The sequence below is a fragment of the Vanellus vanellus genome (assembly GCF_965231255.1).
Source record: "Vanellus vanellus genome assembly, chromosome: 2".
In the NCBI taxonomy this organism is placed as follows: domain Eukaryota; kingdom Metazoa; phylum Chordata; class Aves; order Charadriiformes; family Charadriidae; genus Vanellus; species Vanellus vanellus.
Genome location: NC_138906.1, coordinates 138,637,393 through 138,652,877, shown reverse-complemented (window position 1 = coordinate 138,652,877; position 15,485 = coordinate 138,637,393). Strand labels below are relative to the sequence as shown.

The window sequence follows — 15,485 nt, the reverse complement described above, 5'->3', positions numbered from 1 at the left end:
TCGTGTTGAGATTGTAGATAGTTAACAGCTTGCGTTAATATTTGACAAGGTTTGTTCTATGTCACAGTCAGACATGTAGCTTCACGGTCAGGAATGGAGCTGAAAATCTCTTTGGCTGGCTGGCTTGTGCTGGAAACTTTTTTTTTTTTTTTGTAAGATCTGGATTTGAAAATCTATCCTGACAGATTTGTAGCAGTCAGATTCATTACCTTCAAAATTTATATTAACCTCTAATGGTGTTTTTCTTTTTGCAGAGACAGAAGGCGCGTGCGGTACAGATGCCAGTCTTCTCCAAGGAATAACCTCTTCATCCCCAAGTGACTCCAGCTCCCGCGAGTACCATGGGGCCGGAGGGTGGTTTCTTAGGCAGTGGACAGGTCCACGTCATCCTGTGGGGCAGCCTGGCAGCCATGACAACACTCTTGTTCCTCACCTTCCTCATCTTCCTCTGCTCCAGCTGCAACAGGTAAGGCTCAGGAGCTTAGCAGGCGGTAACAGTTCTTGAGTCAAATAGTGCGGGGATTGAAATAGCTTCACTAATAACTAGTTAGCAAGAAATACTGAGGACTCAGGTACAGAAATTTTAAAAAGTGCAGTACAAAATCTGTTTGCACAGCAAACCTGAATTTGCACAGATCTGTTCATTCTAAAATCTAAATTTTTTTTTTTTTTTTCCTTTTGCTGTGAAGGAAAAACACCGCTGTGTTTGCTAGGTGCTGTTGTGTTTGCTAGGTGCTTCCTCCTCAGGTGAAGCCTGGAGGGTAGGCAGACACTGACCGTTAGCAGATCACACCACTAACCTGAAACTGAGAAAATTAGGTGGGCTGAACAGGACCAAAAAAGTATAGGTAGAAAGGAAAGGAAGACAATTTCTATGTATGTCAGCGTTGCTTTGGCCATTCCTGAAGACTGGGGAATTGATCCTGCCATACAAGCCAAAACAAATAAGAATCAGTGATGCTAATTAATGTCTTGTACTCATATCTTATGCCTGTTTTCTTCTCCATAAGAGGGTTCGATTTCACCAATACAGGCACTTCTACTGACTTTGTTTCTTGACATTTCAAGGCCCCTTGATGACATGAAAGCCGAGCCCTGCTGATTGCACCCGGGAGCTGGGCAGCCTGCCCTCGATCCAGGGCACCCCTCCACCAGCTCAGACCAGTCAGATTCTTCACCGTGACGAGCAAGATAGCTCAATCAGCCAAGGGTATGGAAGGAAGAAAAGCCCTATCCATTACTCAGGACAGCAGCAAAATTTTTGGTTTGGGCCCTTATGCCTATAGGAACATGTTTTTTCATCTGTTCAGCATTGGGTGCGTTGAGGAAGCTGTGCAGCCATAAAATACAGTACATTGGCGTAAGGTGGGTCTACAGTGGAAGGCCTTGGTTTTCAGCAGGATTTCCCTAATGCCCACGTTGCAAAACAGTCATGGGCAAGACCAGACCCCAGAAGTTGGTTGGAACCCTAAAAAGCCTAAGTTGGAACTTGTAATTTCACGTGATTCAAGAGAAGTGCTTTTGTAAGCTGTTAGGTGACATTTCAGTATCTTCCTGTTCATCACAGTTTCCTGTGATACCTGTGTAAAAATAGTAGAAATATCTATTTTTTTATTTATTTAAAAGTATGAAACCTATTTTTAAAATCTTTAAGCCCACGAACATGCCATTTAGGTACCATGTTGTGTCCTGTGGCAGTCCAGTCCTTGAAACATCTCTAGAAAGACGTTTTTAAAAGAGAGTCAAACCACTGAGTACGTCTTTGCAGTGTCTGGTGATGCTTCTAAATAAATTCTTGCACTGCTAGTCTGGATGCAGTACCTTTTATTTCAGGTCATTCTGTAGGGCAGGTTGTTTATGCATAAATGGAATTATGTAAAATTTCTTCCTAGCTTACTCTTCAAAAATGGTTAGGGACGTGGAAAACTGAACAAAATCTGTTCTTTCCGAAATGTCAGAGTCAGAAAAACTTCCAGAGGGGAAATGAAGTATTTGTAAACTTTAACCCTGCTCTCCATTGGTGCAGCCTTACTTGCTCTATTTTCTTATTTCCTAGTTAGGCAGAATTTTAACAGTTACTAATGTGGGAAGTATGACGCATTGCAGACTTTAGAAGCAGCACAGATTTCATATTGTCAATATTTTCTCACCTTTTTACTTGCCTTTTCGTCTAGGGGAAGGACTATTATTATTTTAAGCTCATAGTTTATTACAGTATTTCAGAATAAGAGCTGTATTTCCAAAATGGTAAGAACTGGAAACATGATCCATACTTTGAGCCCTGTGAAGTACCCGGTGAAGCAGGATTCATGTTAAAATGAAGGCCTCTGCTGCTATGAAATTTGTAGGCCTTCTTGAACTTCTCATGCTTATTATTAATTAAAACTAGCATCCTGAGAGGAAGTAGGCTGGATTTTGTGGGCCTTTTCTAATTCTTCATAGGACAAACCCCTTTTACTGACACAGTTTAAGGAACTCCCCAGGTAGTCTGTCACCGAAACCTGTATCTCCTGTATCTCTGAGCATTTCAGATATGAATAAGTTGAGGATGATAATATTTTGATTATCATCAGTTACTCCTTACTGTGATCTTACACTGAAGGAGAAACAGGTTTGTGAGTGTTTGTTGTACCTCTTCAGATATGTTTATCACCACCCTGCCTTGATGGTGACCTTGCACAGAGGTCATACCAGTCCCTGTATAATTTTCACTTATTCTATTTTCAATATTACTGTGAATGACAGTTCTGTTCCCTGTAGGTGTGTAAGGTCTATTAATGATTGGCATTTGTATATTAGCATAATCTGTAGTAACAGTTCATACGTCTTTTTCATTAAGGGAAAAGAAGGCCAAACATCAGAATGGAGATCATGAAAATCTGATGAATGTGGTAAGTATTATTTCTGGCAGCTTGTGCCTGTCTTGTGGCTGGTTTGTACCAAACTCCTTGCAAAATACTGCAGATTGGAAAATAGCTCAGGAATTTGGAGATGGCTGAGCACGGGAAACTTTGAAAGTTGCGGAACAGGAAGAGGAGGAGAACTTGTGCAGACCCCGATAATCTGCATTTTGTCAATGCTCTTTCTGCCGCCACTGTACTGCAGATCTCCTGCCTTTCTTTCACTCCGTTTGCAGCGCAAGCGCGGTGCACCCTTTGTCAGCTGCTGTCTTCTCACGGGTTAAAGCCATGGTAATGTCTGTTACCATAGAGGTTGGTAGGGAGACCACTCTGGAGATTGCATTTGTTTGTTTTAACATCTGTAAACACAGGCACCCAAATCTTTGAGTATAGCTGGCATGGTTTGACTCTCCTGCCAATAATACCTGTGAGTCAGAGCTCCCGAGAGCAGAATGAAATTTGTCACGTATCTATTTGTGCAAACATTTATTCTGATCCAACGGTGATGAGATCTCACTAATTTGTGTTGCAGCCTTCCGACAAGGAGGTGTTCAGCCACTCGATCACAAGTTCGGCTACAGAGCCCCCTCCGAGCAGCGACCAGAACGGGGCCCTCAGCAACGGCGAGGGTGAGCAACGCAGCCCCTGCGGGTGGGATGAACGAGTGGTGGTGTCCCCTTCCTCACAGCTTCCACATAAGCTGCACATTGCTGATCCCTCAAGTCTTAGGTTTCCAGCCGTCGGCTTTCCAAGCACACAGTCATGCCATTTGTGTGAATGCCATGTGTTTCCCTCTGCTCACCTCTGGAGGTCTGACCCCAGCTCAGCTGCTGTACCCCAGGGCAGTGGCCGGGCATGCAGCTCTCTGGAGGGCTGTCAGTCCTCTTCACACAGCACATAATTCACACAAAACTTATGATCAAGTTAAAAAATGCCGTGAGCACGTTTGCCTTGCTAGGAAGTCAGTAGCCCATCCCATGGAGATGTTGGCGTTTTCAGCTGCATGTCCACTTCCCTGCCAGGCATGTTTTGGCACAGCCCTACACCCTGGCTCCCAGTCCTCCCCTCCAGCCAGCACTGGGAAGGTGCTAAGGTCCTCTTCTGGGCCACCGAACTACACCTGCAGAATGACCAGACCATCAGGCAAAGACTGCGGTGTTCCCTCATCTTGGCCTCCTACAGAGTTAGGATGTGACCAGAAGATTCAGTTGTACCTCAGAGCTTCACTCCTGGAGGCTGTGGAAATATTTCAGGTCCTCCTCCAGGGACTGCAGGTTTGGATCATAGTCCTGTGCTATGCAAGGCTGTCGCTTGTGTTTTTGTATTTTAGAAAACAGGCAACATAAACAGGCTTCCTTTTTTTTCCTTAGTCTTTGCTTTGCTGAACGCTCAAAATGCTTCACAGTGAAGTATCACTGGAAAATATTTTACTCGGCTGCACCTAAAAATAAACTCAGTCTCAGCTCAGAGCTGCCAGGAGCCAACTGTTGTCTCCACACCAGGCACCAACACGATGGGCTGTGCTCCTCATCTCCTACCTCCTCATCTCGCTGCGCAGCTGGAGGCTAAGCTATTCGGTCTTTACCCCTCAGAGACAAGTATCCAAGGAATTTTTAAACTTGTTTTTTGCAGTTAATCGCTGCTCCCGTCCGTGGGCTTATCACACATGTAGGTGTGTGGCTCACGAAGGCACTCGATGTGCAAAGCCCTGCAGAAGGGAAGCGTTTCTCTTTGCCACGAGTCACCACACGTGCAGCTGTCAAAGCTGCTACTAGAAGGCGTGCTGTCAACCAGCAGACAGTGTTCAGACTGTCTGATATTATTCGGCTTGCACTCTGCATAACAACCCTTCTGAATAACAGGAACCAACGTGCTTTAATTTCTTATTTATACTTTATGTGTTCTATTTGTTAATAGTTCTTTCTTTTGCTGTTTCTGCGAGCCTTTTGAGCAGGGGCAGGGCTATGGAAGCAGCACCATCAAATGGTGGGGTTTCTTCCTTTACCTGACCTGCCAGCACTGTGTTTATCTATGCCAACCCCTTATCTACGCCAACCCCTTCTGTGTCACAACCCATAACCACAGGAGCATGGAAATGTGAGTTCTCATTACTCCTGATTATCCCTCCCCCACCCGAGGCTGAAGGGGGTGGGTGCTCTCTGGGGCCTGCAGCGGTGCTCTGCACTGCCGAGAAACCCCTGAGAGCAAGCACCAGAAGGTGAAAATGTGTTACAGCTTCTGCAGGCCAGTTCCTGATGTTCCTTAGGAAGCCTGCAGGCATCCTGAGTAGTGAGTAGGACACCTTGAGTCCTAGTCAGGACACGATAGGACACTTCCTCCTGTTCCACCTATTCCTCCCCAGTCATATGCAGGAGCCAAGTGAACAGAGAAGGATGTTTTCCTTTTTTTCTCCTCGCATCTCCCATTCCAACAGCGATTACCATCTCACAGCTCCAGTTCCATCCTGAGTTTTGCTGTCAGGGTACGGCTCCCTGCGGGTGCTGACTGCAAGAGTCAGCACAAGAGAGAGCGATGTCCATGTCAACCACCAAATCAAGGGTACTGATTGCTTTGGCAACACTTTCTGTCATCATGTCAAACACACTGAAGAAAATGGAAGAATGGGCTGATTTTGCTGAGAGAGTACAGTAGGAACTGTACTAAGAAAAGTAAAGCTATTCAGACATGATTTTTCAAAGAAATGGCATCACGTAAAGTTACATACCATATACTACCTGAAACATGATGGATGTGCCCATGTATACATCCCTGAATGCAGACAAATGCCATATGTCTGCACTGTTAGATGAGAAGTCCCATAGATTTCAGTCCCTAATACGCTCCAGTGACAGTGACATGTGACCCGCTTCTGGGCCTGAAAATAACATGTTCTGCCTAACACTACTTTCTGAAGTCTAGTCTTCTCTTTTGTGCATATGGCTGGCTCGTTAGTAGGTTGTCAACCTACATTATGTGCTGCGAGACTAAGAGAAGAAGTATGGCATAGCCTCCCAGTGAGGAGCTTCTGGCGTAGCGTGCCGTGAGGCGGGCTGCGGCCGGGCTGAGCGAGGTGCGATTCCGACGAGAATTTGGCCAGCATGTTAAACAAGGTGAGGGCTGGGTAGGGACGAAGCAAGAACTCTTTCCTTTTTTATTCCAAAGGGCAGGGAAATGGAAAGGGGAAAAGCTGACACGGCTTTTCTTAGAGGCACTTGGTTCGAGGCCTCCCACCAGCGTTCCCCATCTGAGACCACTGAGCAGTCTGTAAGCATTCAATATAACCAAGTACGGCTGAACATCCGTGCACACCCGCACCGACCCACCCATCCCCTTGTTCTTACTGTGAATGCTGTTGCTGTATAATGTGACTTGGGGGTGCACAGAGTATTTAAGATGTTGTGAGAGAGATATTTTAACAGTAGAGTGTAGAAATCTCTGTAACTGGAACCTTTTGATAAACGAAAAGCATGATGACCACTAGACATTTCCGGGCATTAGTATCATTTATCCTTTCCAATGAGACACAAAACCAAAGTGACATAGAGAGCGCCAAATCACACTCACCTTCCAGTTATGCATTTGTTTTAAATACTTCTTTATAATTTTCTCTAGTACTCTCAGAGGACAGCACAACTGCCTGTATCCAGCCTTATGAAGAAGTACAGACATCTGTCTCTGATCTGCTAGATCCACAGGACAGTCTTGGAAAGTCTATAAAATGTCACCAGAGCCGGGAACTACCCAGTATTCCCCCTAACACCACCATGGAAACCATCATCTCGGCTAGAAATGCAGAAAATGATCAAGGTCTTGGAATGGAAGGGCCTTACGAAGTCTTGAAAGACAGCTCCTCTCAGGAGAACATAGTTGAAGACTGCTTGTATGAAACTGTGAAGGAAATTAAGGATGTTGGAGCAGTAGCCAGCATGGAAGGGAGCTGTAACAGCAAATCAAAGGCTTCACTGATGGTTTCTGAAGCTCAGAATCAGATTCCCGAGTGCAGAATTGAATCAGCAGAATATGCATCTGTTGACCGAAATAAAAAAAGTCGCCAAAGTGCTAATTCAGAAAGCCCACTTGACAACACACCAGATGTAGAGGATGAGCTTCCCCCTCCAGTACCTATGAAACTTCTTGATGAAAATGAGAATGTGCAAGAAAAAGAAGTGGAAGAAGAAGTGACAGAAGGAGCAAGTAAACCAGAGAAGGTAAATACTGCAAATGCTTGTTCTTGTCAAATAGCCAAATAATGATAGAGAAAATCTGGGTGGGAGAGGATTTTTTTTTTTTAAATAACAAAAAAATGCCCCCCAAACCCACCGAACACTCAAGGTGATGCAAGACTGTAAAATATGGAAATATGAAAATGTACAGTATAGTCTTTGCATTATAAGCAGTCACTCATTCTATTGCAGCCTATATTTTGGATTGCTTCAGAATGCACTTCATAAGTCTTCTCCCAAATACTGTCCAGAAATTGCACAGGAGGCCTCTGCTTCTTTGTTTAATGGTATTATACTTGTGGGAGCAATTACAATAGGTATCTAGTATCTCTGTCAGCATCTACATCTTGTTCAGAATCCCCGCTCCCCCTTGCTTTTTTCTAATGAAACCTCAATTTACAAAGGAGAAAGGGGCATTCTGGGTGGATGCCCTAACTTGAAATGTGCCTCCTTTGTTGGGCCACCTTGATTTAGCTGTGCAAGTGTTTGGCATCTGCTCAAAGCCACTCGTCTCATCTCTCTGTAGGACAGAGGGACAGAAAGAGAGATTGCAACTGTAGGCTTTTATATTTGTCAAATTCTGTATGTCACATGTAAACAAAGTAATGAATTTCCTCCTACTGAACTCACAGCCAAAAGTTATGTTTTCTCAGCAGCTTATTCTTTCTCTGAGCCTTGGGACAAGTTATTGCTGGACTCCTTGAAAAATAGAATAATGGCATTTTCAACAAGTTATTTTCCCATTTTTAGTTTTTTATCAGGATTAATTTTAAGGATGCTTTCAGATCATTGCACAGAGTTTTCAAACACTGTTGAGTTTGCATTTTTCAGAACTAGTTTAGATAATTTATTATTAATCGTGAGTGAAAGAACTGTGATTTTAGCAGATTAATATAGTCAAAGTCATTAGATAATATTAGGTATTGATGAAAATTTAAAAAAAAAACCTTAAGTAATGATGTGACATTTTAGTGTAAATGTTTACCCACAAAATCATAGCAGAGCTGAGGTATTGTTACTTGTTTCTGATTTGTTTCTGATTGTTCTCTTATTGGAAGTATTTCAGTAATCCAGGCAGAGGGCAAAAAAATACCTTATTAAATAACTGACTAACCATGTAACCTATAAAGCACAACAGAGTTAAAATGAATAAACTGAAAACTACTCATAATATAAAAATAGTTTATCTGGACTCTTCAGTGCACATTCTTACAAATAATGAGCTTGTTAAGTAAAAAATTAAGATGTGATTGTCAACAATAATCCACCAATGCTCCCTCCTCCCAAATTCAGACCATATGTAATTTCTAATTAAACTTTTAGAGAAACAGCTTTCCGTAACAGTGACATTTTTCCTACCAGGTGTGAAAAGACTTGCAAAAACTCATTGTATTTCCCGGGCACCGATACAAAGGAAAAGCATTTACTGCTCTGTAGCTCCCCAGCACACCGTGTATAGTGTCAGTAACTGCAAGGAGCGGGAATTGATTAAAATGGTTCAGGTTTTGAAGGATTAATCAAGAGATGACACATGCAGTCCCCTAAGTGCCAGAAAAAAGGTGTGTGTCTAATTAAAATTTATTCAGAGCTAAAGCCGCCCTGCGTTAAAGCTTCGGCAGCATCAGCTCGTTCCCGCGTTCGCTGCTAGGTACATGCATTATGCATCGAAGCGTGCGCCTGTCCTGTCCTTGAGAGCTACAGCTGCAGCAGAGTTGGAAATGGTAATTGATGGAATATATAAATGTCATTAGTGTTGGCATTGTGCGGGGAGGCGGTTGCAGGATCGTTTTTCTGTTGTGATGATGATAATTTTTCCCTCTGTTGTGTTGCTTCAAACAATGCAGAGCAATGCCTGTTTTTTCCCGATGTGGCAACCAAACCCAAGATGTTTATGGAAACGTATGTTATATTGATAACTCTTTTAGTTAAACAGACTCCATAGGTGTCTCTTTTGGCTTCCTCTCTTGTGAGGCCTCTTAGCCGCCTTGCTTCATGTGACATCCGTATCCCAGACTTTTCAACCTCGTGCCCTGACGCTGATGAAGAGAGAGGTTGGGCATAAGTCGCGCAAGTCTCTCTCGCTACAATTAGGCTTTGCTTTAGTAGGGCACAAAGGAGGGACAGGCAGGGAGACCGCTTGTGTAACCGAGACTCGTACCTGCCAACAGACAGAGAACAGACCTTGTCCAGGCTGCTTCAGCCTCACTCTGTAAAATTGGCTGCCCAGGATGATCCCCAGCCCATGCCAGTTCCTGAAGCACACTCATTTGGGAGAGGGCTAGGTGTACCCAGCCAAGAGATCGTTCTAGTATATAACGGCATGAAAAGGGTAAAGGAGCCTTTCAAGAGCCAGACATGCAATAAACGGGTAAAAATTAATTATCTAAATTGGTTATTGGCTGTGACCCAGTGAAATCCTTTGGAAGGTTTCGGTGAAGAAAGACACCTTTTATAGCACGAGGCCTCTTACAGGCTTCCATCACCGGGAAAAACTTGGACATAGTTCTTCTAATAAAACTGGAGTGGCAGAATAGTTTTTTCTTTAGTTCTTCCTTTTTAATTAAACAACAACAAAAAAAGGAAGTACAGATCTCCTTTTTCACCCAGGTCTTTCCAGAGTGGGCACTGGTAGAAATGCTCTCTGTGTGTCCATCTGGCCACTGCCATCTGATTTCAGACTTGCGCAGCCTGAGGATGGGCAAAGCGTCTCTTACAAATGCACCAGAAGAGAATGGTCGTCTTGTTCTGGTGCCCGAGTCAGGAGCAGCAGCTGAGCCAAAGAGCAAAAACTCAAGTGCTGTCGAGGAACAAAAGGAAAGTTGAAGGCAAATAGGGACACAGGCTGTTTGTGTTGCTGCTGTTGAGGTTTCAAGCATAATTTATAATATTGCTAGGTACAAAATATTTAGGAGCTAGTATTTTTTTTCAGTTTCCAAGATGAAAATATCCTTCAAAATTGATGTGTCAAAGGTTTCACATTTAGAAGAAAGAACACTAGGTCCCAGGGAAACAAGAACAGGGTTGCCAACACCCTGGGGTATTTGTCAATACTTGAGTGGGAAACTGTAGAAGGGGTCCTGACACGTGGTGCTTACAGACACACTGATGAGAGAAAATAACTTCACCGAAGAATTTTGCAAGCACATGTTTGTTTTAATGTGTGAGGATGAAATTAGTAACTTACTCCTCAACATACAAAATATCCTGCAAATAAGAAAGACTAAACTGAGCTGCTGTAGTGAAGCAGATCTAATAAAGGGCCAAAATACGTTTCAACTTCTTTTTTTTTTTTGTGAGTAAACAAACCACAGGTTAGAGAGCATATTCTCTAGGCGGTGAGAAAGAAGCAAGAGGGTTGTGTGAGGGAAGCCCCCTGGGGAGCAGCAAGCAGGCTTCAGTGGGCTTTGGGTCAGGGTCTTCATCAGAAGTGCCCCAGGGGGTTGAAGCCTGGTATTTACCAGAAGTAAAGACACCCAGAAAAAATGGAAGTAGGAAAGAATCTGTTGTAATGAGGCTCTGTGGAAAAAAAAAAGTCTCGTGTGTCTAGTATATGTCTGGAAGCAGTATTTGATTGACTGCTAAAAATAGCTCTACTTCTCCACCTTGGTCTTCACTGGAGAAATTCTGAAGTATTTTAGATGGAGAATTTGTGTGAAACTCCAACATACGTCCCGTTACAAACAGTGCTGGAAAGCTCCCTCTGAATCACTGTGGAGCAGGAGTCCAGCAAAGTCTTCTCACCCCACGGGGGGAGGAATCCCACGGCCACTGTGAGGTAGCCAGGGTCTTCGTTGCCAGAAAGGTCCTAAGACATTTTTCATAGGAGTAAAATGCTTTTCCCCCAGTGTTTAATGACCGAATTTCTACATGACGCGTTACATGCCTGAAGTTAGACTTGATACCAAACCAAGCCCTCCATCCTTTAGTCACTTTGCGATGTGAACTGGCACGGCGCCTCCCTTGCAGCACTTCCAAGATCCACTGAATGAAGGATAACAGTCATCAGGAAAGTGGCAGTTGAGTGTTGTTCTTTTGTCATCTAAAAGCATATCTGCAAATCATGTGGAAGGCCAACTAGTGTGTCACAACAGTTGACTTCTAATTGTTCAAAAGCCTTTGCAGACTCTTTGTTGCTTCATTAGAAATGTAAAGGGATAAAGTGGAGCAGAGTTTGTCTTAACCATTACATTATTTTTACCCTTTTCAGGTCAGGACAAGAGCAAATAGATTAAAAAGCTCTGCTAACCTCCAGGCTGTTATCTCCAGAGATGTACTCTGGATATTGGGGATATTAGCTATGTAAAATGGAACTGGTGAGCAAATGACCATAAAATGTAATGTATTGATTATAATGGGAGGGTTTTATTACAGGTTTCATGCTGTTGACTGGTAATGAGCCCTTTTTTTTCCTTTCTTCATTTTTTACAGAGGCTTAGTTCGATGTCTTACAAGTCTCGAGAGGAAGATCCGTCTCTTACAGAAGATGAGGTAGGTTTCTTGCACGAAATTCAATAACTAACTAGAGACCTTTTTTTCTGGCAGAAATTAGCATAAGCTCTGCATGATTAAGCAGGATCTAAGAAAGGTGAAATTTGTCTGAAGGGAGAATGAAAGCCGAAGATTCTCTGCACAGAGTTTGTACTGGCACATTCCTAAAATCAGGAGTATTCTAGCACATGGCCAACGGTGTCAGAAAATAACGGGCGGCCACAATTAGCTGATCATTAGGGCAGCTTCTTGATTTGGCTGATGAGCTCTACTTAAGAATAATAATCAGCGGCCTTTTGAAACATGCTCCAGCTTCTCATAGAACAAAGTGTTTGGGGCTCTGGGAAATAAATGGAAGCACAATGAAAGCGCTACAACATGAACTGTTATTTAAAATGTCTGTTAGTCAAATAAATTGAGGAGACTGAAACAAAGACAGAATAGTTAAACAAAAATAAGGTTGCTTGTGATCATCTCCAAAACACTCATGCAATTTATAAATACGTTCTCTGGACATAAAAGTAAACACAAACTTGGCAATAAGCTGAGTGAGCTAATGCTTTCTGCTGGGAGAGGCGCTCCCAGACATTATTGAATAAATTGATCCTTAAACCAGGTTCATGTAATTTAATGCTGGAAAGGGTTGAAGTATGGATGAGCGGAAGAGCCATCGTTTGTTTGGTTGGCTGAAATCAGTAAAAAGTAAGAAGTACTGCTGTCTGCAATTGGATGTCTCTCTTTATAAAAAAAAGAAATAAATACAGAATTAACAGAAGCTATCTGGTTCATCTGCATCAGTCAGTGTTGCTTAATGGTAATGGACATTTTCATGCCACTCTACTATTTTAATTGGATTGACGGAAATCCAGAGTGGCTTTGCGTGCTTGGGAAAGACTTTAAATGTAACATACGGGCTACGTTGTAATTGCGATATTAGGTACCAGAGAAGCAGTGCAGAGAATTTCAGCCGTGTGCCCTGTGCAAGGGGTAGTATCCGCTTGGACTGGGAGAGGGAGTCAAGAGTGGCTCCCTGTGCTTGGCACCAGCCCTGGCGAGCCCTGGGCAGAGGGACATGTGTGGACGTGGGCTTCTCCTTCGCCTCTTCATTAAGGGCCACCTTTGTGCACTTGTTTAAGCATACCACCTCCTCAGAGGGGATTTTTAAAGCTAGGAGGGAGACTCCAGCTCCCTCTCTTGTGTTTATAGTAGCCAAGAGGTTTCAGTCTCTGGTCTGGAGTTCTGATAAACAGTGACCGAGACGCAGCTTCTCTTTGTAGGCAGAGTTTAATCAACAGAACAGAACTTGCATATCAAGATCGGCACTGACTATTTGCTATCTTCTGGTGTGGGTAATTTAGCTCCTGATTTTTAATGTTCTCTTCACACAACTTGGCGCCTCTTACAACAAATAACTACGCTCCTATTGGGGTGTCTCTAAAAGCAGAAAAGTAGCCACTGCCATTGAAAATAAGAATAATAATTTAAAAAACCCCAAGGATCAAACAGCATCCTTCTCCTACATTACAGCAGCTAAACCTGATCATCCCTTTGATGCCTGTCTCCCCATTGAGTCCAAGCTGGGTCCAGGGCCGTAGCAAAACTCGCAAGAGCTCCTGCTCACAAAGCTATTCCCTTTTGTCAGGGGTCTAATTTGCCTGCAGGGGATTTATGTTCAAAGAATTTTTACATTTATAAACTTCTTTTATAAAGCATTCTTTTTTGAAAGAAAATCATTTTATAAATGCATGCCAGTAAAGAAAGAATTTGTAAGAAATCCTTTTTTTTTGGTAAGAAAGGATAGGTTTTTATTAGAAGATCCTGTCTTTTCTTAAGTAACTGACATCCTTGTGGTGGAAGGGGTACAAACTGGCACACAAGCTTTATGCCATGCTTAAATACTCAGCAGGTATCTCTTTTTCCTAGATCTCAGCCATGTACTCATCGGTGAGTAAGCCGGGACAGGCCATGAAGGCACTGGATTCTCCTTACACCTGTATTCAAGAAATTGCATCTCAGAGGTCCCCGTCTATTTGCAGTGGCCTCTATGCAAGTGTGAAGGACTTTGAAAACACCCTAAATACTACCACTGTGCCTCAGTCAGCAGACAGACCAAACGGGGAGCTGGAGCCTGACTATGAAGCTATCCAGTCTGTGAGCCAAGAAGAAGACAGGACCTTGTCTGTGCCTCACACAAACCACACTGCTCTTTCAGGAGAGAATGACTATGAGAGCATAGGGGACTTGCAGCACCACAGGGATCTCACCAGACTTTAACTACTCCACCAGGCAGATTTCTCCGCTGGTATTTTCAAAGGAATATGTGAAACGTGGAGAGGGAAGTGCTTCTCCTTTTGAGGAACAAAGCTAAGTAGAGAACAAAAGTTGTAAAGAAGCAGTGTAGGTTTCAGCCAGGGTGTGCTACCCGCTAGGTTATTCTCCGTAGCAGATGGAGGCTCACGCAAAAGGGTACGTCAGGTCAGAATGATGACCAGGACAAGGTAAAGGCTTCTTTATTGTTAGCTCCAAGATGACCAGAATTTGGGAAGGAGTGCCACGCTGTCGTCCCGATAGGATTACATACCAAAAAGACTGCCTTTACACAAAGCTAGCTTTTCATATTAAGAGATTCTTTTCTGTCATTTGCTTCAAAGTGTTTTTCAGGCATCATTTTTCATTCCAGTTTGGGCATCCACAACGTTGAGCAAATCACGGATCATTGTACCTCAACTCAGACTTACTTTGCAGGGCTGGGGAAGGCGTGCTCACCTCTGTCTTTTGGGGAGCTCTGACCACAATCATTGCAACTAAAGTGCAAACAACAGTACTTCACAAGGGACCTCTTTCAAATGTACTTGAATTAGTTCTGTCAGCTTTTTCTTTCTTTTTAATGTCAAGGGGCTGTAGAATGTGACTTGCAATATTTGAGATGTGTACTGGTATTTGTAGGGTTTTTGTTCGATTATTTGTGAAATACCGCTTTAAAATGGCAAGTGACAGCCATTGCATTCTTGCTCTGTTCCCCTCATGTGCACACATATACCTACACACACACCCACCAGACAATTGTCATCTTGCAGAAAGTTGTGCAAGTGAATGCATTGGCATAATGTTTAGTCTAACCTTAATAGTGTTGAGTCATTTTTTGAAGAATTTTGCCCTTTTAAAAAACTTCAAATATTTTAGTATATTTGTCTAGTTTATTATATAGGAAAATTTATGTACTGTGTTGACTGGATGTTATTTTTTATTTTTACAACGTATTTTTCATCTTCAAAGTTTTTGTAGATTAACTTACTGTTTTACGTAACAGGAGGAATCCCATTCTTTGTTTGGGCTTTGTTTTTCCTTTACATTTTTTTTCCTCTTTCAGAAGTATGTAAATGAACAATTCGTTTTTCAGTTTGGGGTTTTTTTGGTCTTCTTGAGCAGGGATGCGGAACATGCCTTGCTGGTTTTAAGCTCCATATAATGGAGTCTATGTGAAAGAACACTGCCAAAGGGCAAAAAAGAGGCAGAAGAGACAGTGTTATTTAGTCTGGGATTGCCACTGGTCCTCCTTGTTTCTCTGCTAAAAGGAGCAGGAGGGCGACCAAGAACTTCTTGGGGCTCTGACAAGCAGTTTGAAAGCCACTGGCTTTTCAAAGATACCAAGTTATTCTGTTACTATTAAATACAAAGTACAGTGCTTGGATGAAATCAGTAGGTACTAGGTTCATACTTTTGGTTTTTTCAAGACTGGTACAATAGTACGAGAATAGTCCAACAGTAGAGAACTGGCATTGTGTGGCATGCATTTGTACACATGTGCATATATCCCCGTGTATATAAGCATACACAGGTAATTTGGACACAAGTATAAATTATAGTCCAAACT

At 42.9% G+C, this 15,485-nt stretch overlaps 1 protein-coding gene across 1 annotated transcript; it reads left to right on the top strand.

Moving 5' to 3' along the window:
* Positions 1-201: 201 nt before the first annotated feature.
* Positions 202-13,885, top strand: PAG1 (phosphoprotein membrane anchor with glycosphingolipid microdomains 1; the record flags this gene model as incomplete). Its single annotated transcript, XM_082479145.1, has 6 exons — positions 202-466; positions 2,840-2,891; positions 3,433-3,529; positions 6,513-7,108; positions 11,552-11,611; positions 13,535-13,885. The coding sequence occupies exons 1-6, from the start codon at positions 342-344 to the stop codon at positions 13,883-13,885; spliced, it is 1,281 nt and encodes a 426-aa protein (XP_082335271.1). The 5' UTR covers positions 202-341.
* Between the last annotated feature and the right edge of the window lie 1,600 nt (positions 13,886-15,485).